The sequence below is a fragment of the Nannospalax galili genome, unplaced genomic scaffold, assembly GCF_000622305.1.
Source record: "Nannospalax galili isolate Female #2095 unplaced genomic scaffold, S.galili_v1.0 scaffold35, whole genome shotgun sequence".
Taxonomy (NCBI): Eukaryota; Metazoa; Chordata; class Mammalia; order Rodentia; family Spalacidae; genus Nannospalax; species Nannospalax galili.
In genome coordinates this window covers 433,063-449,481 of record NW_008336449.1, presented here as the reverse complement: position 1 = coordinate 449,481, position 16,419 = coordinate 433,063, and the positions used below count along the sequence as shown (strand labels likewise).

At 50.0% G+C, this 16,419-nt stretch overlaps 1 protein-coding gene across 3 annotated transcripts; it reads left to right on the top strand.

Moving 5' to 3' along the window:
* The first annotated feature begins 1,507 nt into the window (after positions 1-1,507).
* On the top strand, positions 1,508-11,394 carry Arrdc1 (arrestin domain containing 1). Of its 3 annotated transcripts, none has more exons than XM_029562564.1 (8): positions 1,508-1,720; positions 7,992-8,102; positions 9,523-9,573; positions 9,668-9,822; positions 10,020-10,202; positions 10,303-10,476; positions 10,556-10,997; positions 11,075-11,394. In XM_029562564.1, exons 1-8 carry the CDS (start codon positions 1,603-1,605, stop codon positions 11,140-11,142), a joined length of 1,302 nt encoding a protein of 433 aa, XP_029418424.1. In that variant the 5' UTR covers positions 1,508-1,602; the 3' UTR covers positions 11,143-11,394. The 3 variants fall into 3 exon arrangements, with proteins under 3 accessions (XP_029418424.1, XP_029418425.1, XP_008829398.1); XM_029562565.1 differs by having other exon boundaries at positions 10,300-10,476; positions 10,703-10,997; XM_008831176.3 differs by having other exon boundaries at positions 1,511-1,720; positions 10,300-10,476.
* Positions 11,395-16,419: the final 5,025 nt, after the last annotated feature.

Here is a 16,419-nt window from a genome sequence, read left to right as displayed (position 1 = left end):
TATGTGTGTATTACCTGCATGGAGGTAAGTGCACCTGTGTCATGCAACAACACAATTTGAAACCAGAAAATATGATGCTTTGTTTTGTTTTTTCTTTCAAAACTGCCTTGTCTATTAAGAGTCTTTGTGAAGGGTTGAGGAAATGGCTCAGTCAGTAAAGTATTTTCCTTGAAAGCAGAAAGATTAAGTTCAGTTCCATAAATCCAGGTTAAGAAAACAAAAACAAAAAACAAAATCAGCAACTACAACAACAACAAAAATTGTATGTGGTGACACAGGCTTGCAGTCCCAGTGTTGGGGAGGTGGAAATAGGCAAATCCCTGGAATTCATTATGCAGCCAGTATAGTGTACTCGACAAGTTCCAAGCCAAGTATGGATTTTTGTTAAAAAAAAAAAAAAAAAAGATATCTCAAGCCGGTGTGGTGGCACACGCCTTTAATTCCAGCACTCGGGAAGCAGAGGCAGTCGAATCTCTGTGAGTTCAAAGCCAGCCTGGTCTCCATTACCGAATCCAGTCCAGCTGCGGCTACAGGGAGACCTTGTCTCAAAAAGACCAAAAAATAAACAAACAAATAAATAAATAATAAATAAATAAAAATAAAATAAAAAAATTAAAATCTCAGCCGGGCGTGGTGGCTCACGCCTCTAATCCCAGCACTCCGGAGGCAGAGGCAGGCGGATCACTGTGAGTTCAAGGCCAGCCTGGTCTACATAGTGAGTTTAGATCAGCTGGGACTACAGGGAGACCGTCTCAAAAAGATAAAATAATAAAAATAAAAAAATAAAAAATCTCAGAGAGAATCTGTTCCTCACGCTCTTCTGCATCATTTCCGCAGCCTCCCGGCTTCCCAAACCCTGCAGGGGTCTCCTGTCCCAGCTCTCAGTGCTGACTGCCCCAGGCCTCATGGCTCAGCACAGATCTTCTGGGCCTCTAGGCACAGTCCAGAAAGCGCAGGGCTCCTGCACGGGGCACCGGGGCCGCAGGGCAAGGCTGGGGACCAGCACCGCCAGAGCGCTGAGCATCCCTCTTCACATCCTAGTCTGAAGGGAAACAGGATGTCGGAGTCCGAGAGTGGGCGCAAGGGAAGACGAGGGCACCGGTTAGGCTGAGCGTAGCAAGAAGCCGGTGCCCGCGCCTGGGGCAAGTGCTTTCCTAAGGCTGGGGGAGCAGGCTGCCCCGCCCGGCGGACAGGTGAGCCGGCCTCATCTTTGGGCTGCAGAGTCCTGGGTCGCAGGAAGGGCTCCGAACGCAGCTCAGTCGCCCACCCAGCGGTAGGCAGGGCTGCCCGGGCCGGTCCTTAGACCTGGGGTGCTGTCCACAGAAGTGGACGCTCCGGGCGGGCACAAGTCAGGGGCAGGAGAGCAGGGAGAAAGGGGCGTGTCTGGGGCGGATCCCGGGGGCGTGTCTCAGGCCGTGGGCGTGTCCTCAGTTCTGGGACCGGTACCAGAAGGCGGGGCTCGGGTGGAGGGCGGGTCTCGGGGGCACCGACTGGGCGCCCTGGCCGGGGCGGGTCCTGCGGTCCAGGCGTGTCCTCCGTCGGGGGCGGGCCTCGGAACTGCCGCCCCAGTAGGCTTCCGTGCGCGGCGCGGGAGGCCGCGGTATGGGGCGAGTGCAGCTCTTCGAGATCCGCTTGAGCCAGGGCCGCGTGGTCTACAGTCCCGGGGAGCCGCTGGCCGGGGCAGTGCGCGTGCGCCTAGGAGCGCCACTGCCCTTCCGAGGTGGGCACCGGGTCCCCTCGGGGGAGGGGGCGTCCGGATCCGTACCTGCAGTGGGGCCGGGCTCCGGGAGACCGAGCGGCCAGTGGGCTCCGGGCCGGGGTCGCAGTCTCCCAAGGGTCCTGGGTTGCGACGGGCCTGCAGGCGCCGCAGACCGGCTGTGGTGGGAGGCCGGCGGAGGCCAGGGCGGGGCAGGCAGCTCGGTGGCCCAGTCCTTCCGCATCTGTCCCATACTGTCCTCTCCGCCCAGGAGTCGCCAGATTCCGGGTGAGGGCCTGAGCGCTTGTTCACTGTGCCCAGGCGACCCTGGCCATGAACACATACAGGCCTTTGACCAAGTGTCCAAGGTCCTCTAAGCTTCTCACCTGCTGGGCCCTCACCTGGAACCTAGTGCGCACTGGGTCACTTCCTCCAGGCTCCTCATGCAGGACCTCCCTCTTCAATTAGTGTGCGGATCTCCAGCAGGGTACACAGGGCACCTACTTTGTGCCTTCTACTTAAAGCTTGCTTTTGCCGGCAGGGGGGCCAACTTATTCCTCCTGCCCTAACCCTAGGGCTTCTGGGATCTGAGCTGAGCCCCCTGCTGATGCAGACATCTGGGACTCTGAGGCTGGGGATCATGTTGCTGCCTTGCCACTGATAGGACACTCAGAGATGCAGCCTCCTCTGTGCTGGGTATGGCTGCCTCCAATGAATAAGACCCTGTTTTGGACTTGATGGATGAGCTCTCAGGGACAGGTGGGCAGTGTAGTGGCCTCTGTCTGACCTCTGGCACTGAATGCAAGGCTCTAAGGGTGTCCCTTCTAGGTACTCCTCCACTTTTGCCTGTTGTGAGAGCTGCCTGGCCAAAACTACAATTGCCCACTTTCCTTGGACCTGATCACTGCATTATTGGCAGCACACACCTTTGGTGTCTGCTGAAGATAGTCATCCTCCTCCTCTCAGCTATCCCAGACCCTGCTGAAGCTCTGACCCTGGATCTGATGTTCTTGCCTAGGTCTAGGAGGAAGCTGGGTTATAGGTGCCTCTCACCTTGTTGAGGCTCCTGATGATGATGGAATTACCTTCCTTTGCTGTATCCTCACTTGATGTTGGGGTTTGGGTGGGGACAGTTTTCGCTATTGTAGGAGCTACAGCAACCAACAGGTCAGCTCCTTCTGGACCCAAGGAAGGTATGAGAGGTGAGAGGAAGATCCCAAGTTGGCTGAGGGGAGAGAATGATGCAGGCTACGGGCTTGTGGGCTGAGAAGGGGTGGCACAGAGAAGACAGGCCCTTTTTATTTTTATTTTTTATATTTTATTAATTTTATATGTATGAGTGTTATGCCTGCATGTAGGTAAGTGCACCCGTGTCATGCAATGCCCTCAGAGGACAGAAGAGGCTGTCCGATCCCCTGGAACTGGAGTTACGGACAGTTGTTAGCTGCCATGTGGGTGCTGGGATTTGAATCCGGGTTTTCTGCAAGAACAACCAGTGTTCTTAACCGCTGAGCCATCTCTCCAGCCCCCAGAAAGGCCCTTTTTAGAGGTAGCAACCCAGTTTTTCCTTTCTTTCACTGACCACAATGACACATGAGCTAAATCTCCTGGCTTTCTTCTGGCAGGTAGCGAGTAAATGGACAGTTAACCTACAGAGGCCAAGAGAGCCCCCCAGCTGATGGTCCCTATTGTAAAAGTTCCTAGGGACCATGGGCTGAGACTGGAGGGTGGATTATTCAGTTTTCTGGTGGTTGAGGTTGTATGTGTGTCTAAGGGCCATTCTGGAGATTCTGTCCTGGCCTGGGATAGAAATGTAAAAACCAGCCGGGCGTCGTGGCGCATGCCTTTAATCCCAACACTCAGCAGAGGCAGGCGGATCTCTGTGAGTTCAAGGCCAGTCTGGTCTACATAGTGAGTTCCAGGACAGCTGGGCCTTCAGGGAGACCCTGTCTCAAAAAGACCAAAAAAAAAAAAAAGAAATGTAAAAACCATGGACATCTGTTGAATTTCTGCTAGACCCAGTGGAGAGAGGCCCCTGTACTCCTCAAGATGATTGCCCTGGGGTTCCAAGTCTTGTTCATTGACTACTTGTTTGATGATTGACAGTGCTGGTCAGCATTTAGCCATGAGGATACTAGCTACCTCAGAGGTGATGTGGCACATAGCTGAGGAATGATCAGTTTTTTAGATCCTGGGGGGAGTGGCAGAGCCTACTATGTTTTTCTCTTATGACTTACTGTGCCCCCACTGGGAGTCAGATGGAGTCTCTGTACTTGTTTTTCTTATCTCTTTCTTTCTTTTTCTTTAAGATGCTGGGACTTGAACTTAGAGCCTCATACATGCTAGACAGGTACTCTACCACTGAGCTATATTCCAAGCCCCCTCCTTTTTTTCCTTTCTTTTTTTTTTTTCCTTTAAACACAGCGTCTTGCTATGTAGCCCAGACTGGCCTCAAACTTGAGATCCTCCTGCTTTAGGCTTCTGAGTGTTGAGCTTACAAGTAAGTACTACCACTCTTAGGTCTCCCCATTTTGCATGGACCAGCTATGTCTTCATAGCACCCTAATAGATAGTCACTCTTCTTGCAATCATTGTACAATTGGAAGGTGGACAAGCACAGATTTTGTGGGAAATGCTGTCCCCTCCCTTTTTATGGGAGCTACTGGGAGTGGGTCAGGTTCAAGGACCAAGAGAGAAATGAATAGAGACGTCTTTATCATCATGGTGCACAAGAGGAGCTGCTGGGCAGGTAGGAGTACCCATGGGAGGAGAAAGTTCCAGAAGTCTCTATGGGACATAGCACATACCATGATTTTCTTTAGAGAATCAGCTCAGTCCCCAGTCTCCAGTAGTGAACACCTGCCAGTTTGGTGGACACTGGCCAGTTTGGTCTTTTATTATAGCTCTGAACACTGTTGGGAAGTGTTTTTTATACCTGGATGGCACCTTGGAGTATTGTTCTACAGGGGGCCATTTGGTGCTCTGTCGTGGAGGTCTTGATAGAATGTACCCTAGTCCCATGGCCATGGGGCAAGATATGTGCTGGTGGGATCACTATGGGTTACCTCCTAGCACAGACACCTTTGCTTGGGGGAGGAGGAATAGGAATGGAATGTAGGGACATTATTGAAAAGCAACTGAAAATTTAAAAGCCAGAAAATGAAGGAAATTGGGATCTCTGATTAGATGATTGCCCCCAACCTGCCCATTTTTGCCATCACAAGCATCTGCAGGGCTGGAAAAGAAAGGGAGCTGTGTCCAGTACCTTTTCAGCAGCAGGGAGACTTCTCAGTATACTCGCAATGACCTTCCTTCCTTTCTTTTTTTTTTTTTGTCTTTTAGCCCCAGCTGTCCTGGAACTCACTATGTAGACCAGGCTGGCCTTGAACTCACAGAGATCTGCCTGCCTCTGCCTCCCGAGTGCTGGGATTAAAGGCGTGTGCCACCATGCCCAGCCCAAGACCTTCCTTTCTTAAGCAGAACCATATTCTCTGGTCTTGCCTGATTCAGTGATTTGAGAAGGCAGATACCAGGCTACTTGTACAGTGCTTGGCCAGTGAACAGGGGTTCTTTAAGGAATTCTCACTTGACTCCTGATACTATGGAGGCAAAGAAGGAGCCTCAGGTTTTATCAGGGAAACAGCAGGCATACTGTTTGCAAGTGTTTTGCCTCCATCACCTCTAATGAGAGCGAGTGGCATAGGACATGTTCACCTTTTATAGTGGCTAGAGGCTGCTCAGATGTGTGAGAAAATACTTGGTATTGGGAAGATCACAGAACCTGAACCCCCCTGTCTTAGATGTTGCTTGTTTTTCTGGAGTCTAGTGGATTCATGCTCCTTTACCTGAATTGTGGGGAGTCCAGGCTAGGTACTTGATTGAAGTGCTATGAGAAACTTCTGATAAAATATTGTGGGATTTGAGGACAGCTGATGGGTGTCCTGGCATATAAAGGTGCAAGTTGGCCCTTTGTCAGCCTACATTTAGAAATATGAGGAGTGTCAGGTTGTCCATCTCCTTCCCAACACTAATCAAAATACTTAATATTTACCATTGTGATGAGTTAACATGTAAGTCATCTGGGTTTTCCCTTACTTCTAGTGAGGCTGGGTATCTGTTCCATATCTGTTCCAGTTATCTACTGCTACATAAAGGTCATTCAAGTAACAAACCACCCATACACTGAACAGCTAAAGTAGCCAGTTTGTTATTACTGATACATTGAAAATAAAGAATGTGGACAGCTCTGTGCCATTGACTGGGGGGTGCTCTGACAGCACAAGGAAAGCATCTGGGCCAGGCTGTGACGTCTACACTACTGCTTATATTCTTGTATCCTAGGTGGGATCCAGCATCTTTAGGGGGATGTGTCCTTCCATAGCACCTCCATCCTCCCAACAGATCTCTCAGCCCGTTTTTTTTGTTTTTTGATTTATTTATTTTTATTTTATGTGTATGAGTGTTTTGCCCGCATGTATGGTACTGTACTATGTGGGTGCAGTGCCTGTGGAGTATTCAGATTCCAGAGTCAGAATAGGCCAGTGGTGGACTGGCTTCAGAGTGCATGGCAGAAGGAGTGTGGATTCCAGAACTGGATGGAGGGCAGAGTGATGAGGGCTGGGCCAGCATGGAGGCTGAGGCCAATTGCTGGCACTTCCAAGGGGCAAAGAGTGCTACAGCAGGAATCCAGGACCACCTCAAGAGTGGGGACAGGGTCTGGTAGTAATCAGGGGAGAGGGTGTGTATGTGGAGAGCCACTTGGGTTGAGAATGAGCCAAGGGTTTATAGCTCCAGTTCTCTGAGTGACCAACAGGGTGCCTGACCCATGATGTAGGGAGCGAAAGGTGAGGCAGGTATGAGTAACCTCTGGGTGGTTGGATATCTGTGTTCCTCCTGCTTGGTGGCTTTATCACAAAGATGTTAAGAGTCTGAGTAATCTTCCACCGCTATGACCCTGTCAGGTCTGGGAGGAGTTTATAGCTCCAGTTCTCTGAGTGACCAACAGGGTGCCTGACCCATGATGTGGGGAGCGAAAGGTGAGGCAGGTATGAGTAACCTCTGGGTGGTTGGATATCTAAGTTCCTTAAGCTGCTTAAAAGGCACAGGTGCATGAGACCTCACCCTGTTGCCCTGCTGATCAACTTGCTCAGAAACTGGGAAGACTTGAAATCAATGCACTGACTCTCCTCTGTCTACCGCAGCTCCAATGGCCTGTTGTAGCGGAGATTGCATGGTTCTAAGCAGGTACCAGATTCCTGCTGAAGGCTTCTGAGCCATGGCATTCATGGGAGGCGCAACAGCCTTCGGTGGCTTGGGGTGGTCCTAATTCTTTTCTCCTTGTTCTTTAACAGTTCCTTCTTTACAGCATCTAACTCTGTCCTTAATTGCTTAATTTCCCAGTGATCAGGACACTTCTCCTGATCATACTCAACCGTCTCCTCTCCTAGGGCAGACTCATCCTCAGGGTCAAGAGATCCCTCTTCTAGACTCAGACGGGGGTCCTCATAATAGGGTGGATCTGGCTCTGGTGGAGCAGAAGTTTTGGTTTCACTTTTATCCCAGCCATAGCTTATCAGATTCTCCTCTTTAGTCTCAGCCATTACTCCTAGGGCCCAAGGTATATATCTTACAAAAACTGAGCGACTGTTTGCTTGCCCCATCTTCTCCCAAGATAAATACTCACCGCTCCCCAATTGTACCGAGTGCACTCACTTAACTTCTCCAGTGGTGTCCTTCACTTTTTCCCCTACTTTTCAGGTCCCTGTTCCAGGCACCACTTGCCAGTGCCAGCCGGCCAAAACGGACAGTACCTGAAAGGGGGAGTGAGGATTGAAAGAAAGAAAGGAGACAGAAAAGACGCTTCTTGGGAGGGCTCATGGTAAATACTGCCAGCCACGATTTATTTCAGTTCTGTCTTTTTATACAGAAGAACTCAATTAGTTACAATTGCTGTATTTCCCCACCTGTATCTGAGGGTCAGGGAGCGGTCAGATCAAAGGCTTCTTGGATCCTTTTGTTTACCACTAATGCCTCAAGGTCAGGTATTGTGAGGCTCTCCAGAAAACTTCTTCCTCCTGAATGGGCAGGTTAAGTACTGGTTTGCATGACACAAACTCAGTAAACAAGGCTGCTGCAGCTCAATGATTAGCGGCTCCGACAGCCTTCCCTGGTCCCTCTGCTAGTGGGGCTGCTTGGCCTATGGGTACTTCCAGCCTTACATGAATTCTTGTGCTGGGACAAGGACAAGCCCAAGGCTATTGGCTACTTGGGGCTTATGCTACCTTTTCCCTTACAGCTATCCGGGTGACCTGCACGGGGTCTTGTGGGGTCTCCAACAAGGCCAACGATGGAGCATGGGTGGTGGAGGAGAGCTACTTCAACAGCTCCCTGTCACTGGCTGACAAGGGTGAGTGTGGAAGCCAGCAGTGATGGCAGGAGCAACCCTTGTCTAGAATGGGGTCTGTCTATTCCCATCCCCACAACTGTTCCACCCTATCCCACTCCCTGGTATTGGGTCTAGGTGGGCTCTGACCCTTGGTGTGGCTGTTTTATTCCTATTTTCTACCCCTAGCTGTCCTGTTTTATTTTTATTTATTTTTAATTATTTATTTATTTTGGTCTTTTTGAGACAGGGTCTCCTGTAGCCCCAGCTGTCCTGGAACTCACTATGTAGACCAGGCTGGCCTTGAACTCACAGAGATCTGTCTCCCTCTGCCTCCTGAGTGCTAGGGCTAAAGGTGTGAACCACCACACCCAGCCTTAAATTGTTATGTATGTATTTATTTATTTTTAGTATTTTATTTACTATTTTTACTTTATGTGTATGCCTGTATTGCCTGCATGTAGGTAAGTGCACCTATATCATGCAATGCCCTCAGAGGACAGAAGAGACTGTTGGATTCTCTGGGACTGGAGTTATGGACAGTTGTTAGCTGTCATGTTGGTGCTGGGATACGAACTCAGGTCTTCTGCAAGAGCAGCCAGTGTTCTTAACCACTGAGCCGTCTCTCCAGCCCCCCCTTTTTAAAAAAATTTATTATTATTATTATTGGTGTTTATGAGCTTTTTGAGACAGGGTCTCTCTATGGCTCCCGCTCGCCTAGATCTCGCTATGTAGATCAGGCTGGCCTTGAACTCACAGAGATCCACCTGCCTCTGCCTCCCAAGTGTTGAGATTAAAGGAGTGCACTACCACACCTGGCTAATTATTATTTTTTATTTTATGTGTATGAGTGCATTGCTTGCATGTAGGTAAATACACCCATGTCCTGCAATGCCTATGGAGGTCAAAAGAAGGTGTCAGATCCCCTCAAACCGGAGTTACAGAGGGTTGTTATCCACCACGTGGTGCTGGGAATTGAACTTAGGTCCTCTGCAAGAGCAGCCAGTACTCATAACTGCTGAGCCATCTCTCCAGCCTTAATATTTTTAAATTTTTGTTTACTTATTTTTTCAATCAGGGTCTTGTGTACCTTAGGCTGGCCTCAAACTTGCTAGGTAACCTGAGAATGACCTTAAACTTCTAATTCTCTTGCTTCCACTTCCTAGGCATGTGGCACCATACCTAGTTTATGTGATCCTGGGGATCTAACCCAGGGCTTTATGCATGCTAGACAAACACTCTACCAACTACATCTCCAACCACATACTCTTGCTTAAACCAAGCTTTTGTCTGTGGCCTTTAGCTCCCACTATGGCTACGCTTCTATAATGCTGGAGACTAGCAGTATGGACTGGTGGGCTGCAGTGCCTGTTGCTGCTGGCCTAGCACTGTGACCACTGTGAGTCACCTCAGGCCTACTACCACCTCTTTCTTGTCCCTGTAGGGAGTCTGCCAGCTGGAGAACACAACTTCCCCTTTCAGTTCTTGCTTCCTGGTGAGTGCATAGCTTATGGGTATAGCAGCCCTGGGATGGTGGGACCCACAGGTAGGAGGTGCTGGGTACCAGTCAATCCCTGTTCTCTCCCCAGCCACAGCACCTACATCTTTCGAGGGACGTTTTGGGAAGATTGTTTACCAGGTGAAGGCCACCATCGACACTCCACGTTTTTCCAAGGATCACAAATGTAGCCTTGTGTTCTACATCCTGAGCCCCCTGAATCTGAACAGCATCCCAGACATTGAGGTGAGAATGGAGCGGGGTCCTCCTCTGTGACTTCCAGCCTTCTAGGGCCTCAGTGTCCTGTGCCCAGTTGAGGTGAAGCAGCCAGGCTCTGTCCTAAGCTGACTTCTGGTGTCTAGGGCAGGCTGAGGGCCTGTCCCCATGCCACAGGAATGTAATCTGTGCTCACTTGCTAAGCTCCCCTTCACTTCTACTTCAAGCAACCCAATGTGGCCTCTGCTACCAAGAAGTTCTCCTACAAGCTGGTGAAGACGGGCAGTGTGGTCCTCACTGTTAGCACTGACCTCCGTGGCTACGTGGTGGGGCAGGTGCTGCGGTTGCAGGCTGACATCGAAAACCAGTCAGGCAAGGACACCAGCCCTGTGGTGGCCAGCCTGCTGCAGGTCAGACCTCTCTGGCTCCCTAAGCCTGCCCCTTTCCCATGGGACAGAAGGGGTAGGTTATTGGCCTGCCCAAGTCCATGGTTTCATCTTTCCTCAGAAGGTATCCTATAAGGCCAAGCGCTGGATTTATGATGTGCGTACCATCGCAGAAGTAGAGGGTGCAGGTGTCAAGGCCTGGAGGCGTGCTCAGTGGCTAGAACAGATCCTGGTGCCTGCCCTGCCCCAGTCAGCTCTGCCTGGCTGCAGCCTCATTCACATTGACTATTACCTACAGGTTTGGTGTTGCCCAGGGCTGGGTGGCCTCACACTAGGTGTCTCTGGCTCTGGTTTCTCAACACTTGCATTCTTTCCAGGTCTCCATGAAGGCACCTGAAGCTACTGTTACCCTTCCACTCTTTGTTGGCAATATTGCTGTGAACCAAACCCCACTGAGCCCCTGTCCAGGTCTGGGATCTTCTCCTGGGGCCTTGTCCTCAGTGGTGCCCTCTGCACCACCCCAGGAAGAAGAGGCCGAGGCAGTGGCAAGTGGCCTTCACTTCTCAGACCCAGTCTCCCTCTCTACCAAGAGCCACTCTCAGCAGCAGCCACCGTCTGCCTCCTCGGGTTCTATGTCTGGCACCACTGCTGAGTCCTGTACTCAGGATGGGAGTCCTGCCCAGCATTCCCTGCACCCTCCCTTGTGCATCTCTACAGGTGCCACTGTCCCCTACTTTGCGGAGGGTTCTGGGGGCCCAGTACCCACTAGCAGCACCTTGATCCTCCCTCCAGAGTACAGTTCATGGGGCTACCCCTATGGTGAGTGGAAATGACAAGAACGTGGGTGAGGGAATGACACCTTTGAACCCCTTGTAGATCCTGCTTTCTCCCCACAGAGGCTCCACCATCCTATGAGCAGAGCTGTGGTGCCAGTACAGACCCTGGCCTGACCCCTGGGAGCTGACCCTGGAGAGTTAACCCTGTGCCGCCTTCTTTGGTGGGTCTGGCCTCTGCCCTGGGATGGGGTGCCCAGGGTCTCGTGCCTTTGCTCTCTGCCCGGCCCATCCACTCAGGACCTGCAGCTACCCAGACCACCCCTTGTGGATCAGCCTCTTCTGGCTCCCCTGGAGTCTGCCCACTTCTTTCCAGGCTGCGGTGGGGCAACAGGGATCTGGGACCTGGAGAGACTGTATAAATAAAGCGCTTTATTTGTAGAGCTGGGCAGTGACTGGCCTTCCTGCTCTGCAGCCTAACCTCAAAGTTAGAGCTCTGCCCTAGACTTCACTCCTGAAGGATACACCCTCTCAAGTTCTTTCCTTGACCTCTCTGCTCTCACATGGCCTGCCCTCCAAGAGTTCCTCCCCTGATCCCATTTCTGCCACATACTCTTTGGGGCTCCCCCTTGACCTACTCTCCTCTCATAGGACCCCAGCCTTCAGCCACTCCCCCAACCCCCCAGTTTCTGCCTTAACCCAGCTCTTGCCCTATCCTGCTGAAAGCTCTACTTCAAGCTTATTCCCTGCCCTCTTATCTGTCCACCCCCAAGGTCCTCTCCACTCCTTGAGTGTGCAGCCTGGATCCAGCTGTGCTGGCCTGTCTCCTGTATCCTTTTACTTATTTTTAAATTTTCCCCTTATCTGCTTAAGGACGATCCTTACACACTCCTGTTCCATTTGTTACCACACTATGCGTTGATGGCCAGCACTGCAACTGTTCTACGTGGTGCATTTGATGCCCAGCCATCAAAGAGATTTGTGGGAAGCTACCTTGCCAGGTGCTGCTCTCAGTAGACCCTCCTCTACTCTTGGGTCTGGGATCACTCTCAACACTGAGCATTGTGCCTCTTCCTACCTACCCCTACTGGGGAAACAGCCTTGAAACTATGGGACTACAATCTAGGTCCCTGGAGCAAGATAGAAAGTCAAGAGTTCTGTGGGACAGTTTTCAGAGAGGTACCCCACAGGCACCTTCATCTCCAGGAGAACCTTGGGAATAAGCATTGGCCTGTTGTCCTTCATGTACAATATTCTCACTGGAAGTGGTCACTGTTGAGTTAGTCAAATTTCATCACTGATGTGGGAGAAGCCGCTTTGCTAGATGTAGTGGCCACCTTGGCTGTGTAGCCAACTAGCTCACAGACTCTTAGGGAACAGATTGCACTAGAGTGCAGATTCCTGGCTGTGCACACCATTAACCACAAGCTGGGGTTTCCACCCTTATCCTAGGTGGCTGTTTAGTTTTCACCTCACTCAGTCAACTAGACCTACATCCCGGTGTCAGGAGGCCAGAGAAGTGGGTGATATTTTTTGCATACATACCTTGCAATATGATCTATCACCAGTCAGCCACATACCTAACATTTAACTCTATGGGACAGGTGAGTTGTAGAGAAAGGCAGAAAGGAGGCCACGGGTGGAATATATAAATACCTGCTGGAAGTAGTGCAGCCCCACAGCTGAAAGGAAAGTTTGGGTTGAAGTCTCACCTCAGTCTTTGGCTGCATAAACTAAATTTCCTTACATTGGTTCACACACTTATAAAATGGGAATGGGAAATGGACCTGTCCCTCAGAACTGATTTGAATGTGAGTTCACTTCACCTGCCAGGAGCAACAGCTGCCAGGTAGATGGCTAGTGGTCATTCAGTTGTAGCGTAGGTGCAGCTGGTTGCAAACTGGACATGGAAGAGCTGCCTGTAGCCTTCTGACATGTTAGTTCACATCATATTTGCCTGGTAAAAGGGTTCCTCTCCGCTGGGTGAGGTGGTGCACGCCTTTAATCCCAGCATTTGGGAGGCAGAGGCAGGCGGATCTTTGCGAGTTTGAGGCCAGCCTGGTCTACATAGTGAGTTCCAGGACAGCTGGGGCTACAGGGAGACCCTGTCTCAAAAAGCCAAAAAAAAAGGGGGGGGGTGTTTCCTCTCCATGTTTCAACTTCTTCACTTAATAGTCTTTTTTTTTTTTTTTAATTCTCTGTATGCCAGAGAGTGCTGTTTTAGGCACTAGGACACACAAAACAGTGGCCATCCATAATATGCAACATTTGGGTATAAGGGAGTCAGATGATATGCAGAGCTGTGGAGCAAAATGCATCAAGGGTATCAGGTGAGGGGTGAGAAGGAGGAAAGGAAGGCTTCTCTTCCTGTTTCATATCAGGTACAAGGATGGGAAAGAAGGAAATTATGCAGATACCTGAAATAAGAGGTTTCACACAAGAGAAAGGAAACTCAGGAGCTGAGATGGAGGGGTGTGTTGGGGAAAAATGTTCCAGTTGAACCATGGGCTGCTGAGCACTGCACTGACTACTTTCCATGCCTTCTAGAAAGGCTCAGGTTGCCAGCCCATCACAAGTTGCCTTAGGCTTTGACTGTACAGTTCACCCCTCTTAAAGAAACCTGGAATGAGGCCTGACATGGTGGTGCATACCTTTAATCCCAGCACTTGGAAGGCAGAGGCAGGTGGATCTCTGTGAGTTCAAGGTTAGCCTGGTCTACATAGTGAGTTCCAAGCTAGCTGGTGCTACAGGGAGACCCTGTCTCAAAAAGACAAAAGGAAAAAAAAAAAAAAAGAAAAAGAAACCTAGGATGGCAACTCGTCTCTATGTGGCAGATCACATAGTAACCACAGTGGCAGACATAGCACAGCATTTTCCAAAGTCTGTCTCTTTGTGATACTGAGCCCAGACTGGTTGTCAAGACTCAAAATTTCCTTAGTTTTTATGTATTCATTTTTAATTAATTAAATTTTTTTTTGGTCTTTTTGAGACAGGGTCTCCCTGTAGCCCCAGTTGTCCTGGAACTCACTATGTAGACCAGGCTGGCCTTGAACTCGAAGAGATCTACCTGCCTCTGCCTCCCAAGTGCTGGGATTAAAGGTGTGTGCCACCACGCCTGGCCTTAATTAATTTTTATTTTATGTGTATGAGCTTATTGCCTGCATGTATGTAAGTGCACCTGAGATGTGAAATGCCCTCAGGGGTCAGAAGAGGGTACTGGATCCCCTGGAACTGGAGTTATGCATGGTTGTTAGCCACCATGTGGGTTCTGGGAACTGAATCCAGGTCATCTGCAAGAGCAGCCAGTGCTTTTAACCACTGAACCATTTTTCCAGCCCCCACTTCCTTAGTTTTTGTCAATAAGACTGCACGTTTAGCCAGGCATGGTGCTGCACTCAGGAGGCAGAGGCAGGGAATCTCTGTGAGTTCGAGGCCAGCCTGGTCTACAGAGCAATTTCCAGGCCAGTTGGGGCTAAGGGGAGACCCTGTCTCAAAACAAACAAACAAACACAAAATAAGGTTGCACTTTTAAAAATGATTTTATTATTATTATTATTATTATTATTTTTTGATTGATTGATTACATGCATATAGAGGTGGAGGTCAGAGGATAACTTGCAGGAGTTGGTTCTCTCTTTCCATCATATACGTTTTCCTTTATTATTTTTATTTTATGTGTATGAGTGTATTGCCTGCATGTATGTAAGTGCACCTGAGAAGTGAAATGCTCTCAGGGGTCAGAAGAGGGTACTGGATCCCCTGGAACTGGAGTTATGGATGGTTGTTAGCCACCATGTGGGTGCTGAAAATTGAACCCAGATCCTTTGCAAGAGCAGCCAGTGCTCTGAACTGCTGAGCATCTCTCCAGCTCCAAGATTGCACTTTTACTCTTGCTTCCTTTCTGAGAAAAGTCCCAGAGATGAGAGAGACAGGATTGGCCCAAGATAGTTCTGGTAGCACTTTGTTTGTTGTCCAATGTAGGCTACTTAGTCTGCAGGAAAGGTTTGCCTTGTGTGCAGGAAGTTTGCATCTGGCAGACCTTGGGGTAACTAGGGAGAGCATATCTCCCAATTGGGGCACTCCATGCTAACTGGAGTCAGCATCTCCTCACATGAGAAACTCCCCAATCAGAATGATCTTTTTTATTGGGATACAGGTCCCAGCCAGACATACCCTCCCAGCCAGAATTCTTGATCAGAATTCTCCACTAATGGAGGACTTGCCAACTAGGGCATTCCTCCCTGTCAGAATGGTCCTCTCCTGAGGGGGTAGACATTCTATTTAGGAGATTACATACCCTCAGTTGGATTATCTGCGCAACAGGAGTTTCCTAATTGTATACTCTCCCAAACTTATAGAAACATCTTTCTTAACCCAAATACTCCCAAGTTGTGACATGCCCCTAACTGGGATCCCTCCTCCTAGCTGAGACTCTCTCAACCTAGGACATTCTTCTAGTGAGAGCACTTTCCTTTACACCGGGTATACTTATAAGCAGCACAACCCCTCCTCTGTATGGGGGGGGTCGCTTGACCCCCGGCGTGGTGTGTGCGGGCACTCCCGGCGTGAGGCAGGTGCGCAGACTTCTCTGATGCTGGCTGTAGCTGATAGCTACACACTTCTCTGGAGCGGAGAGCTTCCTCTGCAACTAGAGTATTATCTAGTCGGGATCCCGCCTCTATTACACCCTTGTGCCCTTCCTCAGGATTGCGGAGTTCTGGCCAGTGAACTCCACAGGGAAGAAGCACGGATGCGGCGAAAGCTGGGGTATCCGTGGGTCGGTAACGGAGAGTGCTGCTCTCCGGTGAGATCAGGTCGCCGGTAGTAAGACACAGGACTCAAGGCACGGCTTAGTCTGTGTTTACTGCTTTATTGTATCTCTGCTCCTTGCTGTCCAGCTCTCTGCTGATCCAGCTTTCTGGGACCCAATCTCTGGGACTCAGTCTCTGACCCGATCTCCGACTATTAAGAGAAGACTAGCATATTTATATACCATGGGGGTAGTGGTAAAAGCTTTTAGATACTTTGTGAGATATTCTATTTACATGTGGAAGTGGGTTTCTGCTAGACTATTGTCTACCTGTAAAAACCACACACAGGAAGGCAAGGTATGCATAGAGCCAAAGGCCATGTTTATGTCAAGGCATCTGTGGCGGCCACTTCAAAGGGAGAGACAGGAAAGATGCCAGAAAGAAAGCACCTTGCTATGAAAAGGAGCCCACGGCACATTCCCCGAGCTGCATGAGCTGTCCGGTGTGAAGGGGCTTCGACTTTTGCATAACAGAGGTCTCCCAACACTCTGGGTCCCCTAGTTGAGGTATTCCCCAAGACTCAACTCAGGGTGTCGGTATTCCGTGAAAATCAAGGAAATAAAAATAAATCTGGGATTAGAGGTTACAGTTCAGTCTTGTGTTCTTCGCCCCTGGCCCTAGAACACTAATTTAGAACAAGAAGATAGTTTCTCCTTG

What these genes read in the sequence shown, in the direction of transcription:
- Arrdc1 (XM_008831176.3), top strand. Translation starts at nt 1,603, where the DNA reads ATGGGGCGAGTGCAGCTCTTCGAGATCCGCTTGAGCCAGGGCCGCGTG. An exon ending in CTTTCAGTTCTTGCTTCCTG is followed by an intron (nt 9,574 to 9,667) that starts GTGAGTGCATAG and finishes TTCTCTCCCCAG; the next exon opens with CCACAGCACCTACATCTTTC. An exon ending in TTCATGGGGCTACCCCTATG is followed by an intron (nt 10,998 to 11,074) that starts GTGAGTGGAAAT and finishes TTCTCCCCACAG; the next exon opens with AGGCTCCACCATCCTATGAG.